Raw genomic sequence first — 17,509 nt, forward strand, 5'->3', positions numbered from 1 at the left:
GTGGGTGCTGAATATTGTTTGCAATGGGTACAGTCTTCGTTTCACCAGCCCGCCTCCACAGGTCCCACCAGTGCGCTCTCCCTACATGGGGCGAGAGCTCCAGTGGGAGGCGGACATTCTGTTAAAGAAGAAGGCGATAGAGACTGTTCCTTTGAGGCAAAAAGGAAAAGGTCTTTACTCAAGGTTCTTTCTCGTCAGAAAAAAGGACAAAAACGAGTTCAGGCCTATTCTAGATCTGCGTCAGGCAAACAGGTGGATCCGCAGAGAAAAGTTCCGTATGTTGTCCCTGCATCAGATTTACCCTCAGTTGCATCGAGGAGACTGGCTGTGCGCCCTAGATCTGCAGGACGCTTACTTTTATGTGCCGATCGCACAAAAGCATCGCAAGTTCCTGAGGTTTTTGGTAGGCAACAACCATTACCAGTATACAGTACTCCCGTTTGGTCTGAAGTCTGCACCGAGGACGTTCTCCAAGTGCATGGCAGTGGTGGCAGCACACTTGCGGAAGAACAAAGTGTTTGTGTATCCCTACCTGGACGATTGGCTGATCAAAGCTTCCACGTACCAGGAAGCCCAGTGTCATTTCAACAGGACAGCTGCCTTGCTTCATCACCTGGGACTGCACATCAACATGACGAAGTCAGTGCCGACCCCTGTGCAGTGTCTCCAGTACTTGGGGGCCTCAGTCAATACTTTGAACGCAAGCGTGTGTCCTTCGGAGGAGAGACGCTTATCTATCCGTTGGAAGGCCCTGCACCTCCTCTCAGCCCCCTCTCCTACAGTGAGGACGGTGGCCTCTTTACTGGGGAAAGATGGCTTCATGCATCTTTCTCACCCCCAATGCACGTCTGCATATGAGGCCTCTGCAGGAATGTCTGGAGGATCAATGGGACCAGAGGCGGGGGCGTTGGGAGGACAAGATTCAGCTGTCCCAACACGCTCTACAGTCTCTGAAATGGTGGTGCTCATCGGAGAATGTCTGCAAGGGGACTCCCTTTCACAAGGATATTCCGGTCCAGACCATAGTGACCGATGCGTCTCTCCAGGGCTGGGGAGCGCATTCGGGCCCTCTTCAGATTCAGGGGATATGGTCACAGACGGAGATGACTTACCACATCAACTTTTTGGAACTCAGAGCAGTACACTTGGCCCTGAAGGCGTTCCATCCCTCCTTCAAGACGAACTCCTTGCTAGTTCAGACGGACAATACTACTACCATGTATTACCTCAACAAGCAGGGGGGCTCGCGTTCACTCACGCTGTCTCGGGAGGCACAGACGATCTGGAATTGGCTGGTGGCCAGGAACCTAACGATCACGGCAACCCATCAGCCGGGCGTGCAGAATGCCCAAGCCGATGCGCTCAGCAGGCTCGTTCAAGAAAATCACGAGTGGGTGCTAAACGACGACGTGCTAAGAGACGTCTTCGCAGAGTGGGGCACTCCGGATATCGATCTGTTTGCTACGGCAGAAAACAGCAAATGCCGCGACTTCGCGTCCAGGTACTACAAACCAGGGACACTGGGGAATGCACTATGGATCAGCTGGTCCAACAGCTTTCTCTACGCCTTTCCACCCTTTCCCCTGATTCCGGCGGTGCTGATCTAGCTGTCGCGATCCTGATTGCTCCGGAGTGGCCGAGGCAATGGTGGTTCACCGATCTTCTTCACCGGTCTGTTCTACCACACCGGCGCCTGCCGTGTCGGCCGGACCTGCTCACGAAATTCGGAGGACAGATGGTTCACCCCAATCTCTCGTCCTTGAGTTTGGCAGCATGGCTCCTGAGCTAGTACAGTATGGACACTTGAACCTACCTCAGGACTGTATGGAGATCTTGAAAGAGGCGAAGAGACAGTCAACGAGGACTTCTTACGCCTATAAGTGGAAGAGATTCTGCTTATGGTGCACGGCAACGGACATTGACCCTACATCCTGTAAAGAAGATGTTATTCTGCCTTATCTGCTGCAGTTGGCTCAATCTGGGCTTAACTTTGTCTATTAAAGTTCATCTCGCAGCTTTGACTGCGTATAGAAAGGGCCCTTCCCAAACCTCATTTTTTCAAATCCCTGTGATTAAAGATTTTTTGGAGGGTTTGCGTAAGGTGTTTCCCCCTGTTAGACGACCTTCTCCACCATGGGAATTAAACGTGGTGTTGTCCAGATTAATGAGGGAGCCTTTTGAGCCTATTCATAAGGCTTCTCTGCAGCATTTGTCCTGGAAGGCTGCCTTCCTTGTGGCCATTACATCGGCCAGGTGAGTAAGTGAAATTCAGGCTCTGTGTTGTCAAGAGCCGTATACTGTATTCCATGCTTCTAAAGTGGTAATGCGTACTCATCCTAAGTTTTTACCTAAAGTGATATCTGATTTCCATGTAAATCAAATGATAACTTTGCCTACATTTTTTCAGCATCCCTCCTCTCCGGCGGAAAGGGGTCTGCATTCACTAGATGTGCGTAGAGTGTTGAAATTCTATCTAGATGAGACAAAAGACATCCGCAGGTCGGATCAACTGTTTGTAAATTATGGTTCGGTAAGAACTGGTCTAGCTACCTCAAAACAGTCCATCTCCAGATGGATTGTATCCTGTATTCAGCTCTGTTATCAGAAAGCTAATAAGACGTTAGGGGGTAAGCCTACAGCGCATTCGACTAGGGGCAAAGCAGCGACTACAGCTTTGCTTAGGAATGTTCCAACCGCTGACATTTGTAAGGCTGCCACCTGGAAGTCGGTCCATACGTTTACAAAGCATTACTGCCTGGACTCTGATGCTAGGGCAGATGCGCAGGTTGGACAGGCTTCGCTGAGGAATTTGTTTGCACAGTAATTTGTTGGTGTTCGGTTTTTACTCCACCACTGGTTATTGGTTGGGATGGGCTTGCCATTCTATTCATAGATTATGACTATACACAGAGATCCCCTACTACAGAAGGAGTAGTTTCTTACCTGTAACTCCAGTTCTGTAGTAGTGGTATCTCTGTTATAGTCATAAGCGACCCTCCCTCCTCCCCGGTGGAGTAAACTGGCAGTATCAGGCCTGTTGTTATACACCTTTAAAAAGAACTGAAAGTAACTTGCTTTGGCTGTGCATCCTGGGATACCGGGGGGTCTCTGGAGAGTTCCTTAAAGGCACGGTATCCTTTTAGCAGACACATAATGACAGCCTATAGGGCTTGTCTGTCCACCCCTTCCTCTCTATTGTTTAAAGGGATTTTGGTGAAGGGAGTGTGATACAATAAAGGAACATGTCAGATGTGAATAAAAATGACATTTAAACTTTATTTTGGCTTTTGTGTTCACTTCAGATGAAGTGCTGGCCAGTGCAGCCATATTGTATTAGGCTGTATTATTTTGTCTGTCTCTTAAGTGTCTTTGCAGGTTTGCAAATGCAGGACAACTTGAGAGATATTTTGATTGCTCCGGGGTCCCCTCACATGGGCGGGACTATTCATAGATTATGACTATAACAGAGATACCACTACTACAGAACTGGAGTTACAGGTAAGAAACTACTCCTTCTGTGGGTGGCACAGTCGGTGCTGCAGGCCCGCTAGTAGCATTTAATTTACTGGCCCTGGGTATATGGTATTGGTATACCACTTTACAAGGGACTTACAAGTAAGCCAAAAACAGGTGAAAACCAATTATACCATGTTTAGAGTTAAGAGCACAACGCGCTTTAACTCTGGTCAGCAGTGGTAAAGTGTCCAGGGTAAAACGGGTGTAAACCAATTCTACCATGTTTAGAGTAGAGAGCATATGCACTTTGGCTCTGGTCAGCAGTTGTAAAGTGTCCGGAGTCCTAAAGCCAACAAAAAGGTGAGAAAAAGAAGAGGAGGAAGGTAAAAGGTTTCGGGTGACCCTCAGAGAGGGCTGTTTTCTAACAGATTTCATCGTTGAGAGGAAGAAACTACGATCTTTTGCCAATTAATTTCACACACAAATACTGTTTTCAATCACTGTGCTTTCTACGAACTACTTTATTTAATCTGTTGGATCCAATAAGGTTAGAAGCATGCCTGTGGGTATGGTATTTATTCATACCTCCTTTCATACACACCCTGCTAGTGGTTAAGGTGCAGTTGGGGTTAAAAAGCTAGAACACCACATCCTTGGCAAAAACTCTTTCCAGGTGAATGGTTGTTAGAATATGACCTACTTTAGTTGCCTTCTGTGGTATAGCATAACATTCGAATCAGGAGTTTGGTTTGGGGATAAAGTCAGACTCCATACATGTGTGCACTGAGTAAGCCCTTATCACTCCTTTAAATGCCATTTTTTGGCTTCAGTTCTTTGAAAAACCAGTGCCCAGCCCGCTATGGATGTTTATAATGTGGGGGGGGGAAAGGTTGTTTGAGAATACTGACTTGATGTGACTATGTATTTGTTAACTGTGGAGCCCTGCTCTATTTGCCGACGTTTTAGTATGGGTTTTCAAGTCCATGTGCATTAACGAATTAGGTTAGTAGTTAACCTGTACAGGGTTCGTTCTCCGCTTTGCTGTTCGATTTTCAGTGTTAATGATTTGGCACTTTCTATGACCAAATGAAGTGTAAAACATTTTATGAGCCAGGGATTATGTGTCCCTTAACACTTAAACTTGGCTTGGTAAGTTGTTGACACCTATACCTTGGCATTGCTCAGGATTTCAGTCGAATTTTCCTTTTATTTCTCTTTGAATGGCATACCAAAATATTGTCACATTGGCGTTCAGCATGGGTGTGCTCTCAAAGGTGCTCTGCGTAGCCTGATCTTGGCTTTTATTTGTAGAGGATGACTAACAACACCCACTTATGTTGTTGGTCCCTAATGATTTTACATTGGCATGTGTTGAGTGCTGGGAAGGACTATACAGTCTGGCACTCTTTAATTAGGTGAGCTAGAAAGCGGTTAGTCTCCTTTCCCTGTTGATAGAAGCTGCGGTATATGATCCTGTTCAGGCAGAGTGCCCTAGCTAAGAGCAATTTGTTATATTCATATTTTGCCATTCATTTGAGTCTTGCATTTCATTCATTTAAACCTTGACCCCTGTTTAATGTCCCCAGGACCCTATGGTGGGGAAGAGATGCCCTGTTTCTTGATTACTTTGTAGTCTCAAAGCTTGTAAGATTCCAGCCCTTATTTTCGTTTTGAAATAATGTTGTATTGAACTTCCATCACTTAAGTGATTGCAAAGCTGAGGAAAGAGTCAAGTGCTTTATGTATGGTCACACACTTCTGCTGCAAGAATTTAGAAGGTGCCGACTGCATGGGCGAAAGAAAATACTGTCAGTATGTGAATGTCAAATGCATGGGTGATTGAAAGATTTTGTCATGTTCGTAAGAGCAGCAGTGTCTAAGCAGTTGATGAAAAAGGCTCCCTTGCCAGTCAACCGGCAGGCAAGGATCACCTTACAGGCTGACCTTGTGGGCCCAGCACTCTATTATTCCACTCTTATGGTATTAATAGTGCACTATCTGGAAAGGGGAATACCTCTTCCTAGGAAGAAAATGAAGGCTTGCATTGGTTCCTCTCGTATGCGGGTATAAGTGGCAGGCTCCTATAACTGATTTTACCAGCGCTCCACCCACAGTTCCTACCTATTGGTAATTATAACTTCCATGTGGGAGGCTGTATCTAAATTGCCACTCCTGTGTTTTTTCCTCCACTGCCAGACCAGACTATACACACACTGTACTCTGATAGTTTGGGAGAAAAGTGTACTAATGTGTGCGTTATTAGTTAGGGCCATCCATTTTTTTCAGAGCAGTTTCAGCTTCGGTAAATAGATGCAGCCATGAGCACCCTGCTTGAGAGGCTAACATACTTTAAGGTAGATACGCATAATGCGGTGCAAATTGTCAGTGGAAGACCGGCATGCAATTAAGCCAACTTGATATGGTGGTCTTTATTTTTAGTTCATAGATTTGTTTTGTCTGCAGCCATCTTCATAAGATGTTTCAGTTCTCTGTTCAGTGTTAGTGTGCTGTCTAGATAGGGCAGTGCTCTTTCTGAAGTTAAGTCAGTAAGTTAGTCTGTTTAATAGGGTGTTGCATCTCATTGATGGTCTAAATTACTAGGTGCAATGTAATAGTCTTTCAGTTGCGAGACATGTCATTTAGTGGAAGGGCCTGGCTCACGTTGCTGTTTTGCTATAGGTTTTGTTCCATCCTTATGTTTCTTGAACTTATCAGGAATTCCTTTGGTGGCTGTCTCATGCGTGTCAATAGAACTTTTTCATCAGACACTTCTGGTGTCTAGCAGATCCAGAAGATCTGGTGCAACCTTGTTATAGTTTGTACATAGTTTGGTGCTCACTGATCGAAGCAGGGTGAATGTAATATTCCTGGATCTTCCCAAGATTTGACAAACGTTTGTCTCTTCTCCAATGTACCCTTGAGCAAGATCCTAATTTTAGCATTCGCACCTTAGTGATAAAAGGCCAGAGTCTACGCTATGCAAAAGGCTTGTAATATGCAAGCTGATTAATATTTGTACTCTTGTGTTCTAGCTTTTCTTGTTATCAAATTTCGGACGCATCTGTCACCTAGTGGTGGGACCAGAAACGGCTTCTACAGCTATTAATACAGAGCATTCACATAGCTGAAACTTTGCACATGTGTATGTAATTAACAGTACACCCTTGCCAGTTACCTTGTTTCTTGCCATGGGTGTGGATTGAATCCTTTGTGTTTTTCGCACAACATATTGCTTTTGCAACCTTACTTCTTTAATAAAATCCTTTCTCCCTCGCTTTCTTCTTTCAGATCTTCGAGCATTTGCACAACTATTTACCATTTATTTTGGTTGTGGTACTATCAGCTTTTTGAAATGGCTGAGAGGCATAACCTTGGGTCTGGATGACACACATCTAGCACGCCCTTCCTGCTTTCTATTTCTTACTATTGATAAGAAGTCCTCCAAAACCACCTGCCGACGTTATGTTTTATCACCAGGAAGAAGTCTCTTGAGTGCAGTAAAACAACTCTGCTACCAGGCTCAGTGCCAAGCATCCTTTCTGCCAGTAAGTAGTAAGGCATACTTCAGCCCTGCAAATCCTTCTCAGGCTGGAGGTCACACTCTCTGGCCTTCTTTCAGTGCTTAGATTAATTCACAGGAAGGTGCAAACACCAGGTTTTGATACTCTACCCACAGTATCTGGCTCCATCCTGTTGTCATAGTACTCTGGAAGGATGTCCTCCACTGTAAGACACCTCTGAAAGCTTGAAGTTCCGCCTCTCAGTAGATATCATTCAACCATTGAATTGAGCCCAACTCATTTGCATGCTTGCAGAGACCGTAAGCTGCCTTTGCTTCGAAGTGTTGAGCCACTCTCTCCGAACATGGTGTTGCAGGCCCAATGAAAGTGGGAGATTGAGAGGATCTCCCTTTCTGGACCCCATGTAGGGACACTGTCACCTCTTCATTGAATCCAAAGACTTGAACCAATTACTCAAGGTTCAGCTCCTCTTGTTGGGTGTCTTGTAGACCCTTCCTGGCATAGTATGCTTTCTTGACTCATTCTTTGCCCTTGCAGTTGAGCTTGGCTTATGTGCTTAAACAAGTTTGGGATGCAGGCCTTCTCTCGTGCTCATCATGCACAGGCGGTTCTCAAAGAAGACCATTAGGAATCACCAGCTTCGGGCCGAAAGCCTGTAAGGCTCACTGAAAAGTTGTCAACCACCCACTCGATGGAAAGATGTTTTACTAGAGGAAGTCTTTTAGCGGTGTAAGATGGGCATATTCGCAACAAAAGCAATATTGAGCAGATCTCCCCTTTTGTAGCTGCCAAAGACCGACAAGTCTCTTAATGTGCAGGTCTCCTTTTGAAGCAAGACCCCTGCTCGTCCCTTCTCTTTTCTAGAAGCAGACAGGCAAGTAGACATGTATACAGAAAGAGCAAGGTTGTCCCCCTCCTTCAATAGACACCAAAAGTTCCAGTTACCTCTTTGTGTACAAGCCTTCCTCATCCCCACCTAAGGAAGCCCTCTGCAGACCACTGCCACTACTGGGTCCTGATAACCAAATATGCATTGTTTTTCTATGTGGTAAAGAAGGGCTATGCTGTATCGGAGCCTCCTTCGTTTGTAACACCTCTGTCACAGTCTGCTATCCTTCAACTTACACTAGAGGTAGAGAGGCTCCTCTTAACAGCAGTTGAGTCAGTCTCGCTCCTGGGCAGTGACACACCACTCCTACTTTTGTGTAAGTAGGGCTGATGGAGTTTTGCGACAGTAGTGGACCCAATTATGAGGCAGGGTTGCAAAACGATGCAGCAAGAAATGGCATGTTATGCAGCACAATCTAAACTGCAGTATTGTAGATTTATTTTGGCATTTTCACATTTTCTTATACTGTCTGTGGACCTTGTTAGTACCAGTAGAACTGCTGAAATGCAATCTGTTAAAAAAAAAAAAGTGTCACTTTATTTTAGAATTTTTTTAACCTTTTGAACTACCATCTACTTTTTTTTTGTGAAATCAGAAATGTATGGGGTACATGGTGAATTGCATGGCAAATGCAACAAATACATTATTGTGTGGAAATGCAGCAGCTGCAGGTTTGCACAATTCCACTGACTGTAAGGGGAAGAAAAAGGATAGGGCAGTTTTCTCCCTGAGTCTTTACCATCTTAATCAGTTTGGCCCCATGCACACACTTTTTGATGGTTTGGCACGTTTTGGCAGCTGTTTAGAGCAAAGACAGGAGATGCTCTGCGGCCCTTCAGGACAGCTAGTTTCATGTGCCCAGCAAGCAAACCAATTATTGTTTACAGTAGTAAACAAATCACTGCTAGTAAAGTAAACTACTTTTCTTATTGAATGGGGCATCTTATTTGGCCCAGCAACTTCTGGAACTAGAAATGTCCTAATTTCCTGCATTGGGGTGAGTTTGGGATGGGAGGGGGGAGGGTTTGGAGGAAGTGCAGCCTGACAATGGACTCTGAGGGCATTCATAGAAGATCTTTTCCCCTCGTTACCCCGGATTCTGAGGGAACTCCAGAAGATCACAGAGAGCCTACGTTGCAGCGCATGACACTGGTAGGACTAGTTGGGCCCTACCTGATCTTTCTGCAGCACCAGTTCTTACAGAAGAACTGAGTGTGCTTGACCCTATGAATTATATTCTGTCCTTGGAAAGAGATGTAGTACGCAGCCCGCCCTATCATCACTCAGCTTAAGGTTGACCTTTCTACACCTCTCCTCAGAGAATTGAGTATTCCTTAAGGAAGCTGTGTACCAAAGCAACGTATAGAAGCAAGAGTGTTTCAGCTTCTGTCATTGGAGGACCATGGGGAACATCATGGGGAACATCAAATTGCTTACATGGTTAGTAGACTATAAGATGACCTCCATGGTCGAGGGAACCTAAGGCGCCCCCCCCCCCAAATGCCTGGAAAGACCACCTTGATGCCCAACAAGGCTGTTGGAGAACCTGTAGGGTCTGAAGCATGTTTTGTTTCTGGTGAGTTGTTCTTGCAGTTCCTGTGACCTTAATCTAGTTTTCATCAGGTTGATAAATCATTTGAGCACATTCCATATTGAGAATTGCAGCGTGGTTCCTTGAAAACTGCTTTTGTTGTTAGTGGCTACTCTGACAGTCTGGTACTTCAGCACACTCGATCCGCTTTGCAACTCGGAACATTAACAGTTTTTCACGGGAACAGGGTTCTAATGATTCTACCTTCTTTCATTCTGTAAATGTTCTTGAAATTGCACCTAAATTAGGCAGTTGTTCTCAAAACTGTCTTATTGCTGGTAATAAAGTACACCTTGCTCTTTCATCTGAACAGGAGAAGATACTACAGACCAGTTTTTTGTGACCTTTGTGATGCCAGCCAGGCAGCTGTTCAGGGCACCAGGGCCACTTAGATTAATTCCTGAATTTTCCATTGATGCATTGTGCATGGAGCTAACCTCCACGTGATGCTGTGGCTCACACTGCCAGGGCTAAAGTGATGTTGGTAACATTCTCCAGGCATGTACTTATCCAATGTATGCTATTGTTAGACCTGGCATCTTATGGCGTTATTTCCCCAGTCTTTTTTCTTCTGACCTGTTTTTGACTGTGTGCTGCATTTAATTGTTGCTGGTTTTAGGACTCTGGGCACTTTCCCACTGCTGTCCAGTGCTAAAGTGCAAGTGCTCCCTGTGTAAAATGTATTGGTGATTGTTTTATCCATGATTGGCATATTTGATTTACTGATAAGCCCTAGTAAAGTGCACCAGGTGGGCCCAGTGACTGTATATCAAATGCTACTAGTGGGCCTGCAGCACTGATTGTGCCACCGACATGAGTATCCCGGCAAACATGTCTCAGACCTGCCACTGCAGTTTCTGTGTGCCGTTTGAAACTGCCATTTTGACCTGGCAAGTGCACCCACTTGCCAGGCCCGAACCTTTCCTTGTACTACATGTAAGTCACCCCTAAGGTAGGCCCAAGTCAGCCCCAGGGGCAGGGTGTGGTGTATATAAAAGGTAGGGCATGTACTGGTGTGTTTTACATGTCCTAACAGGGAAATACTGCTAATTTAGTTTTTCACTATTGCAAGGACTCTCTCCCATAGAGTAACATAGGGATTGCCTTGAAATATCTTTTAAGTGTAATTTCCCATTGGGTGCAGATAAGTGTGTAGTTTGTGGTCCTTGAACTCACAATTTAAAAATACATCTTTTGGTTAAGTTAATTTTTAAATTGTATGTTTGAAAATGCAACTTTTAGAAAGCGGACAATTTCTTACTTAACCATTTTTACCACTGCCTGAATGTAGAATACATGTCTAGGTTAGCTGACGGTTGGGCTCTTGTGCATTCACTCTAGATAGTCCCACAAAGGGAGCGGAGGTGTCCCTTGCATATCCTGATGGACCATCATCAGGCTGATGGGCCTTCCTGTGCTAAAGTGGTGGAAAGAGTTGTCACTGACACCTGAAAAGGGCTGTGCCTTTCCTCATACTAAGCTGTAATGATAGTTCTAAATCGTGGCATATTGCTGACATTCATGGTTTGGGGTGCTCGTCCCTGCTATAATGCTGGTCACCTAATTAGAGATAATAAACCATAGATCACACAGGGGTGTCACAAGCCTTCTGCTTAAACTATTCGGCAGAAACAACCTCTGTTATCAATTGTTCAAGATTAACAAATGTAGTGCTTCGCGTTCTCGGGGCAATCTAAGCATAAAAATATCTTCAAATATTTCTCAAACCATTCTCTGTTTTGATAGTTTGCTTCAGTAAATCCGTAGGACCAGGGATATTATATTCCTAATGCATTTCGAACTGTGTGATCTGTCCGCAGGAGAAAAATCCTTAAAATACCAACATAAGCTTGCATAGTCTAACAAACTGGAATAATTTCCTATCATTTATTTCAGCTTTCTATATAGTTAACGCATCAACATCAAATCATATTTAATCATACCTTATGCCTGTTCCTTCCTGTTCCCTGACACACTGGTAATAGCTGGTTTTATCGGAAAACTGAATATTTCAGCATTTTATTCAGTATTCCCTGTTCCATTGCTGTACTTCACTTTATGCTGAATATCGTTCAGGGAAGTACTGCAGATTGAAGTTGTCATTATATAGATATCTGTGCCATCTTCCAACTCAAAAATAATTCCTGCTCCCCAAGTGATTTCCCACCACGTTCACCACCTCCTATCTGTACCATTAGCTTATTCTTATTCTAAGAGGCTACATTATGGCTGAATTGTTTATTCACATCATGTTTCTGCTATTGATGTTCACGGTCCAGACTATTTCAGGCATGAGGACCACAGATTGGTATGAAATTGTTCATGTGAGACTTTGCAGCCATTCATACATTTTTTAATTTGATGATTGTTAAAGTTAATCACCTCTTATCCAGATTCTTTACAGATAGTAGGACCCGCTGACTTTAAAATATTCATAGAGATACTAGTATCGTTGCCCTCTTGTTTTCCATTAGACCTAGTTTGAAAGAGCAGTTAGCATAACCGTTTTTTTTTTCTTCATTAATCAAAGTTCATCATGCTTTCTGTGATATTGTGTATAATTGACAAACATCTATCAATCACATTCACTCCGAAATTGAATTCCATATTAATAAAGCAACTTTTCTTGGTCATTTAAACCACATTGGGACAGTGTGCCTAATAAATTGATGCTATTTGTTTCACAGCGTAATAAGTGTTACCCAGTCACCTCTCTTGGTTGGTATCATAAACATATTAACTGGGAGGCAATTTTGGGCACTGTGTGGTTCATTACAATATAATGTTGAGCTGAAGGGTATTTACTGCTCTTATTTCTGATTTTATTTGTAGTCATTCCAGACCATTCTTGTGACTTTTCCAATATAGTCTAGTCCTCATGGACAATGTAGGAATAGAAGCACTGACGAGTGTCTGATAAATGATGCTTACAAGTTCAGTGTTCTCCCGGAACTAGCCTTAGTCTGTGCCCTCCTGCTGCCTGGACTTGGACATTTTGGATTTTGCGTATTCCCCTCTGCAGTATCCCAGTATGTTGGAATGGATATCACAGCCTTACTATTTATTTATCTTGAACATTTGTGAGACCCAGCATATCTCAAAAAAGACTTAAGCGGAGTACAGGTATTTCTAAACTGAAATGGAAGTGTGCAGTTCATGTAGGCTTTTCAACTCCATCCGGTTGTTCCAATGTAAATTAACAAAAAGGAGTCATTGTAATGTAACGTTTATTATATATTTATTAAGGGGTTAATACATTGTTGGATTTGGAAATTTCTTTTAACCATTTTGTGGCGCTCCCCATTTAAATAGTAGGTAATCCGCTACATTAAACTTGCTATGTACAAACTCCCCAACCTCACTATTGAGTAAGCTAAATTCATAAAAGATCTAAGTCGCATTGTTCATGAAAAATCTATAGTGGTATTTCAGACACTCTAGGTTCTTTTTAATTTGTACAACTTCTCTATAAACCAGGACATGTAGCTCTATACCTCTATACCTCTACAGTTTAGAAAAGATGCGCACTGAACATCAGATTTCTCATGCATACAAAGCCTAACATTAACATAACGTGTGTTTGTGCAGCACAACATTCACTCAGAAGAGTATCTTGGTAGTGTAATAACATGCGTGTTACCCAACTCCACTGTACTCCAATTTATTTATCTTGTGAGGATGAAAGGCTGAGTGGACCTGCCTGGAATTGAACTGGTAACCATGAGGTCAAACACAGATTCCTTTAGTAGAGGCATAAGTTCACTGAGACCCACAATCAGCATTTTCCAGACTTGGTATCTCCAGTTACTTTGTCACTCCCAAATGAAAAGCCATCCATTGGACTATCCATCTTAAAACTTGCTTTACTGATACTGTTTCATATGCTTTCCAAAGGTATTTAGTCGCTGGAAAACAGTCGTTCTGTTATCTTGGATATCATTTGCTTTTTGCAAGTACTACTTCACCCTGTTCAGTTATAGATGCAGATTGTACTGGCTTCACTTCTGCCATCGTCTTGTTAGTTTTCGGCTTTTAAAATCTTTCTGGTATTGGTACTGGAGGTGACAACATGCCAAGGCAGAAATTAGTTACCCTGCGTTTGCTGCAATGTTGTTTCTGTTACCTTTAAAGCGTCTTTCATTCAATAAGACCCACTTATGTAGGTTTTCTTCTTAGCAGTTAATGAACTATGGGCTCTTGGAGGGTTGTCGTACATGATGATCATTTCAGAGCAGTTTGTTGGCTTGCATTAGCCTTGCCATGGTCAACCTGTTATTGCCATGAAGGCTTACTGGATTTGTCATGTGCTATGAAAATCTTGGTCTGAAAGCAAGGAAAACAATAGCATCTGATAAGGTAAGCGATAAGTAAGGGTACTCTGTTAGCGGTGGACATTTTTAAAATGTCCAGTGTTTCCTAACCTTACTTGTTGAGGGCAGTGAGACTCCCTGATGATTTGGTTATCCTTACAGAAAATCTTTGACCGGAGGCATGGTACCACTTAGGGTTACCTTTGACCCAGCACAGTCTCCTCACATTGACTCTTATTGGATGACAAGTCAACCGCCCTGATTTAGAATGACCTCCCTCTGCTACTAAACTACAGCCGTCTGCCATTCCTGTATAAGGCTGTCAACTGTTGCCTGTCAAATTTGGAGTCCATATTTGTGATAAATTAAATGAACATAAGTATTAAAAATAATATTTTGTATTCGTTGTATCCAAAATTGATCACTTTAATGTTGAGAATTCAGGACCCTGGATCATAGTCTGAGCCCAGAGCTTAGGTTGTTTTTTCCTTTGAATCATTTTCAAGGTGTTCATACGACCTTTATTTCTTTCACAGCAGACTGTTACTCCCAGATGTTAAATGTTTAAACAGTTTATCATGACCAGAACCTAGAAGAACATGGAAATCAAGTTCTCTTTTAGCTTGTATATTTACATTAACTATTTTACCAAACAGATGAATTAGGCTTTCACATATGTGCATACTTAGCAAAAAGATGGTCTGTAAATGACTTTACAAGAAAAGCAGTGTACATTTGATTTCTGTTAACGTTGACCCTTTTCTTTTGTGGTTTTTATTGCAGGATGAAAGATCAAGGATCTCGCATGCAGGAGCAAAAGTCAGCCCCAATGTCGCTCACCCTCTTCCATCACTGCTTGTTGTAATTGCAGCCATTTTCATTGGATTTTTTCTAGGGAAGTTCATCTTGTAGAAGGGCATGGCCTGCAGTTTCTTTATTTTTCCATTTTTTGTCGGCCATAAAGATTTGTCTACCTACCACATTGTTGGTATTGATGGCCCACAGTGACTGTTTTGTGCACAGTGTCCTACAGGCTTTGCCTTTTAATGATCTCACTATTATAAAACAAAATAAAACAAACTGTTGGACAGAAGTGTATATTAAATCATCAATGGCAGAAGTCCGCGGCACATTCAGTCTTCAAAAAATTCATAGAATAAAAAAGTTCTTTATTCCTTGCTGTGGTTTTAATAGAGTTTAAGGATATAAGTCTTGTAAATGTTAATTTAACCCTTCTTTTAAATGTATTTGTTGCCGTGTCTTCCTGAAAAATGGTTCACTAAGATTTGATTTCATAATATTTTGGGAAATGACAAGAGGTATTATAGGGGAAAATATACTGTGTTACAGTGTGAATTTTCTCTTATCTTACTTTGCTAATCTCGTGAAAGTTTTCCTACCATAAACAATCCTTTGTGAAGTAGCTCTTGATTAAGGATTCAATCTTTCAATCTCGTCCCATGATAATAAACACATTAAGAAATGAAATAAAATTAAGTGATTTTTCTGGTTAGCCTTTTTGTGCCTGTTCTACTATTAGATGGAAGCATAAGAAATTCAATATTTGTGGTAATTCTGCTTCTTATAACAGCTGATACTTTATTAGCTGTCACTGCCTTCAATAGTTATTATTGCTTGGGAAGTTCCCATTCTGTGAAAGTGAAGATGGAACTATCAGTCAGTGAGTTATTAGCTAGCTTAATTTACCAACATTGGAGATTTCAGTATAACTTCAGCTGTCTTCATTGTCTGGGGATATAGCTGCTTCTGTGTAAATTAATAAAGTTAGCTCCTTGCAAGTAGACATATTTCTAGTGTCTACAAAGTGTGGTAGGATGGCAGAGATGTATTTACCATTATATGGGTTCATTTTGCAGAAATTGTGCTGGCGATCGTGGGCAATTGTCAATTTTCTGGTTGGCATGCTATTACATCATTAGTAGAGTACGTCTTCCATAGGGCACTGCACTTTGTTTTTCTTTCCTTTGGGAACTTTCTACCTTTTGTTTTACTTATCTTGTAACAATTTTTAACCATCAAAAAATATTCTTGTTTTTTTACTTTGGCTCATGGTACTTACAATGAATGTGCAGAATACAGATGATCCAACTCTCAGCCTCAAATATTTATTTTCTTTTCAATGAACAATAGTTTTCATTAAACTGTTTGTAGTCCTATTTGCATTGGTAATACATGTAAAATCTTCATATGTGGCCTTGTTAAAGTATGTTGGGTCTGATTACATTACTGTGCTTAGCTCAGTCTTGTCTTTTGTTGTCTGCCTTTGTATATGAAATCAACTCGGGACTACGTCTGTGCAACCAGCCTTCAAGACCAAGAATTAATCACCACTGCTAGTTACTGTAAAATCCAAAGGTTCTCTAAAATGACCAACTACTGTATTTCTATTTGTAAATCCAGAAAAATCAGAATTTCATGTAATGGTTTAGTTTTAGACTCAAGTTATCTTTACACAGAAAGTGAGAAAAACATGTTCTGAAGTAAATCAGTAGTTGCCCGTTGCTCACAAGTTACTAATTTTGTTTAATGAAGAGTATAATTGCAACGTGCTGTCAGAATTCTCAATGTCTCATGGTAAGCTTTCGAACATCTCTTGTACAAAACATGAAGATGCCAATTATGCTTACCTTTTTTTTCTTCTTAGCATGTAAGCACAAGATGGAGATGCTTATTCATTAGTGTATATTCCACTATTTCCATCAAAGTCCCTCCCACCATTGATGGCATTTGTATGTTAAAAGTCTAATTGGTTAAATAGTTTTTGTTTATTATTGCATTGGTCTGGAAAATAGTATTCTTAACTGTAAACAATGTCTAATTGTTGCTGAATTGTGTCAAACAGTCTTAGTCTTGCCCTTTCAGGAGGTGCAGGAATTTTCCAGTAGGACCTCAAGCAGTCTGCTAAATGAATGGCACAGTGTTCTTGTTTTGCAGAGTGGAATCATTTTCTTTTATTGTGAATTTGTGTGGGAAAAATAAATGTATTTTCTCACTTATGATCAGTACCAGCAGCACTGGGTGACTGCCGTTGTGCTGTACTTCCCAAAGCTGTTGGTCTTGCTTAGTGCAATTTACGAATGGTGATGGCCACTGATAGATCTGAAATTGATAGAACGTTTTTTTAGAGATAAATATATACTGTATATCGATTGTTTGCCACAATATATTGAACAATTGGAAAAATAAGAACTTAAATACAGACTGTTTCAATTGCCTTTAAATATCTTAAAACACATTAATCAGCTGAAGTGCTATATACAAAGACCGCTCCTTGTTTTACCCAGTGATACAGTCATTGTTGTATATATAAAATGTAATGCTCAAAATATTTTGCTATCAGGAGTGACTTTGGATGAGAACCTATACTCAGAAATTATGGAATATGGATTAAACTGAGTTTGTCTTTGTTCCTTAAATGTTTAGAGTCATTACTTGTGTCTGAAATGCCTACCTGCAATTTTGAAAGAAGGAAATATCGTTATAACTCACAACTGTCGAATACATGCTAAAACTAGACTTGGGGTGAAGATATAATGCAGGGTGTCAAAGCCAAGGACTTGATTTTGTTAAGACAAAGTTGAGCATATTATGCTTAGTAAGTCCTTTACCACTGACCATCAGACCGTCACCACTTTGACAAATAACCTTTATCAGAAACTCTGGCAAATGAGATGAAAAAGTTAACATCTAGAGTCACATCACTCTCAACAGTGGCTATACC

General features: G+C 41.8%; 1 protein-coding gene across 1 annotated transcript in view; it reads left to right on the forward strand.

Moving 5' to 3' along the window:
• VAPA (VAMP associated protein A) overlaps window positions 1–17,204 on the forward strand; it is a 262,013-nt gene extending 244,809 nt beyond the window's left edge. The window contains exon 6 of the mRNA XM_085607337.1: window positions 14,551–17,204. Within this exon, the coding sequence (XP_085463463.1) occupies window positions 14,551–14,679 (129 nt within the window). The 3' untranslated portion in view covers window positions 14,680–17,204. The remainder of the gene's footprint in view (window positions 1–14,550) is intronic.
• The last annotated feature ends 305 nt before the right edge of the window (window positions 17,205–17,509 follow it).

Source organism: Triturus cristatus, chromosome 5_2 (assembly GCF_964204655.1).
Source record: "Triturus cristatus chromosome 5_2, aTriCri1.1, whole genome shotgun sequence".
Classification (NCBI taxonomy): domain Eukaryota; kingdom Metazoa; phylum Chordata; class Amphibia; order Caudata; family Salamandridae; genus Triturus; species Triturus cristatus.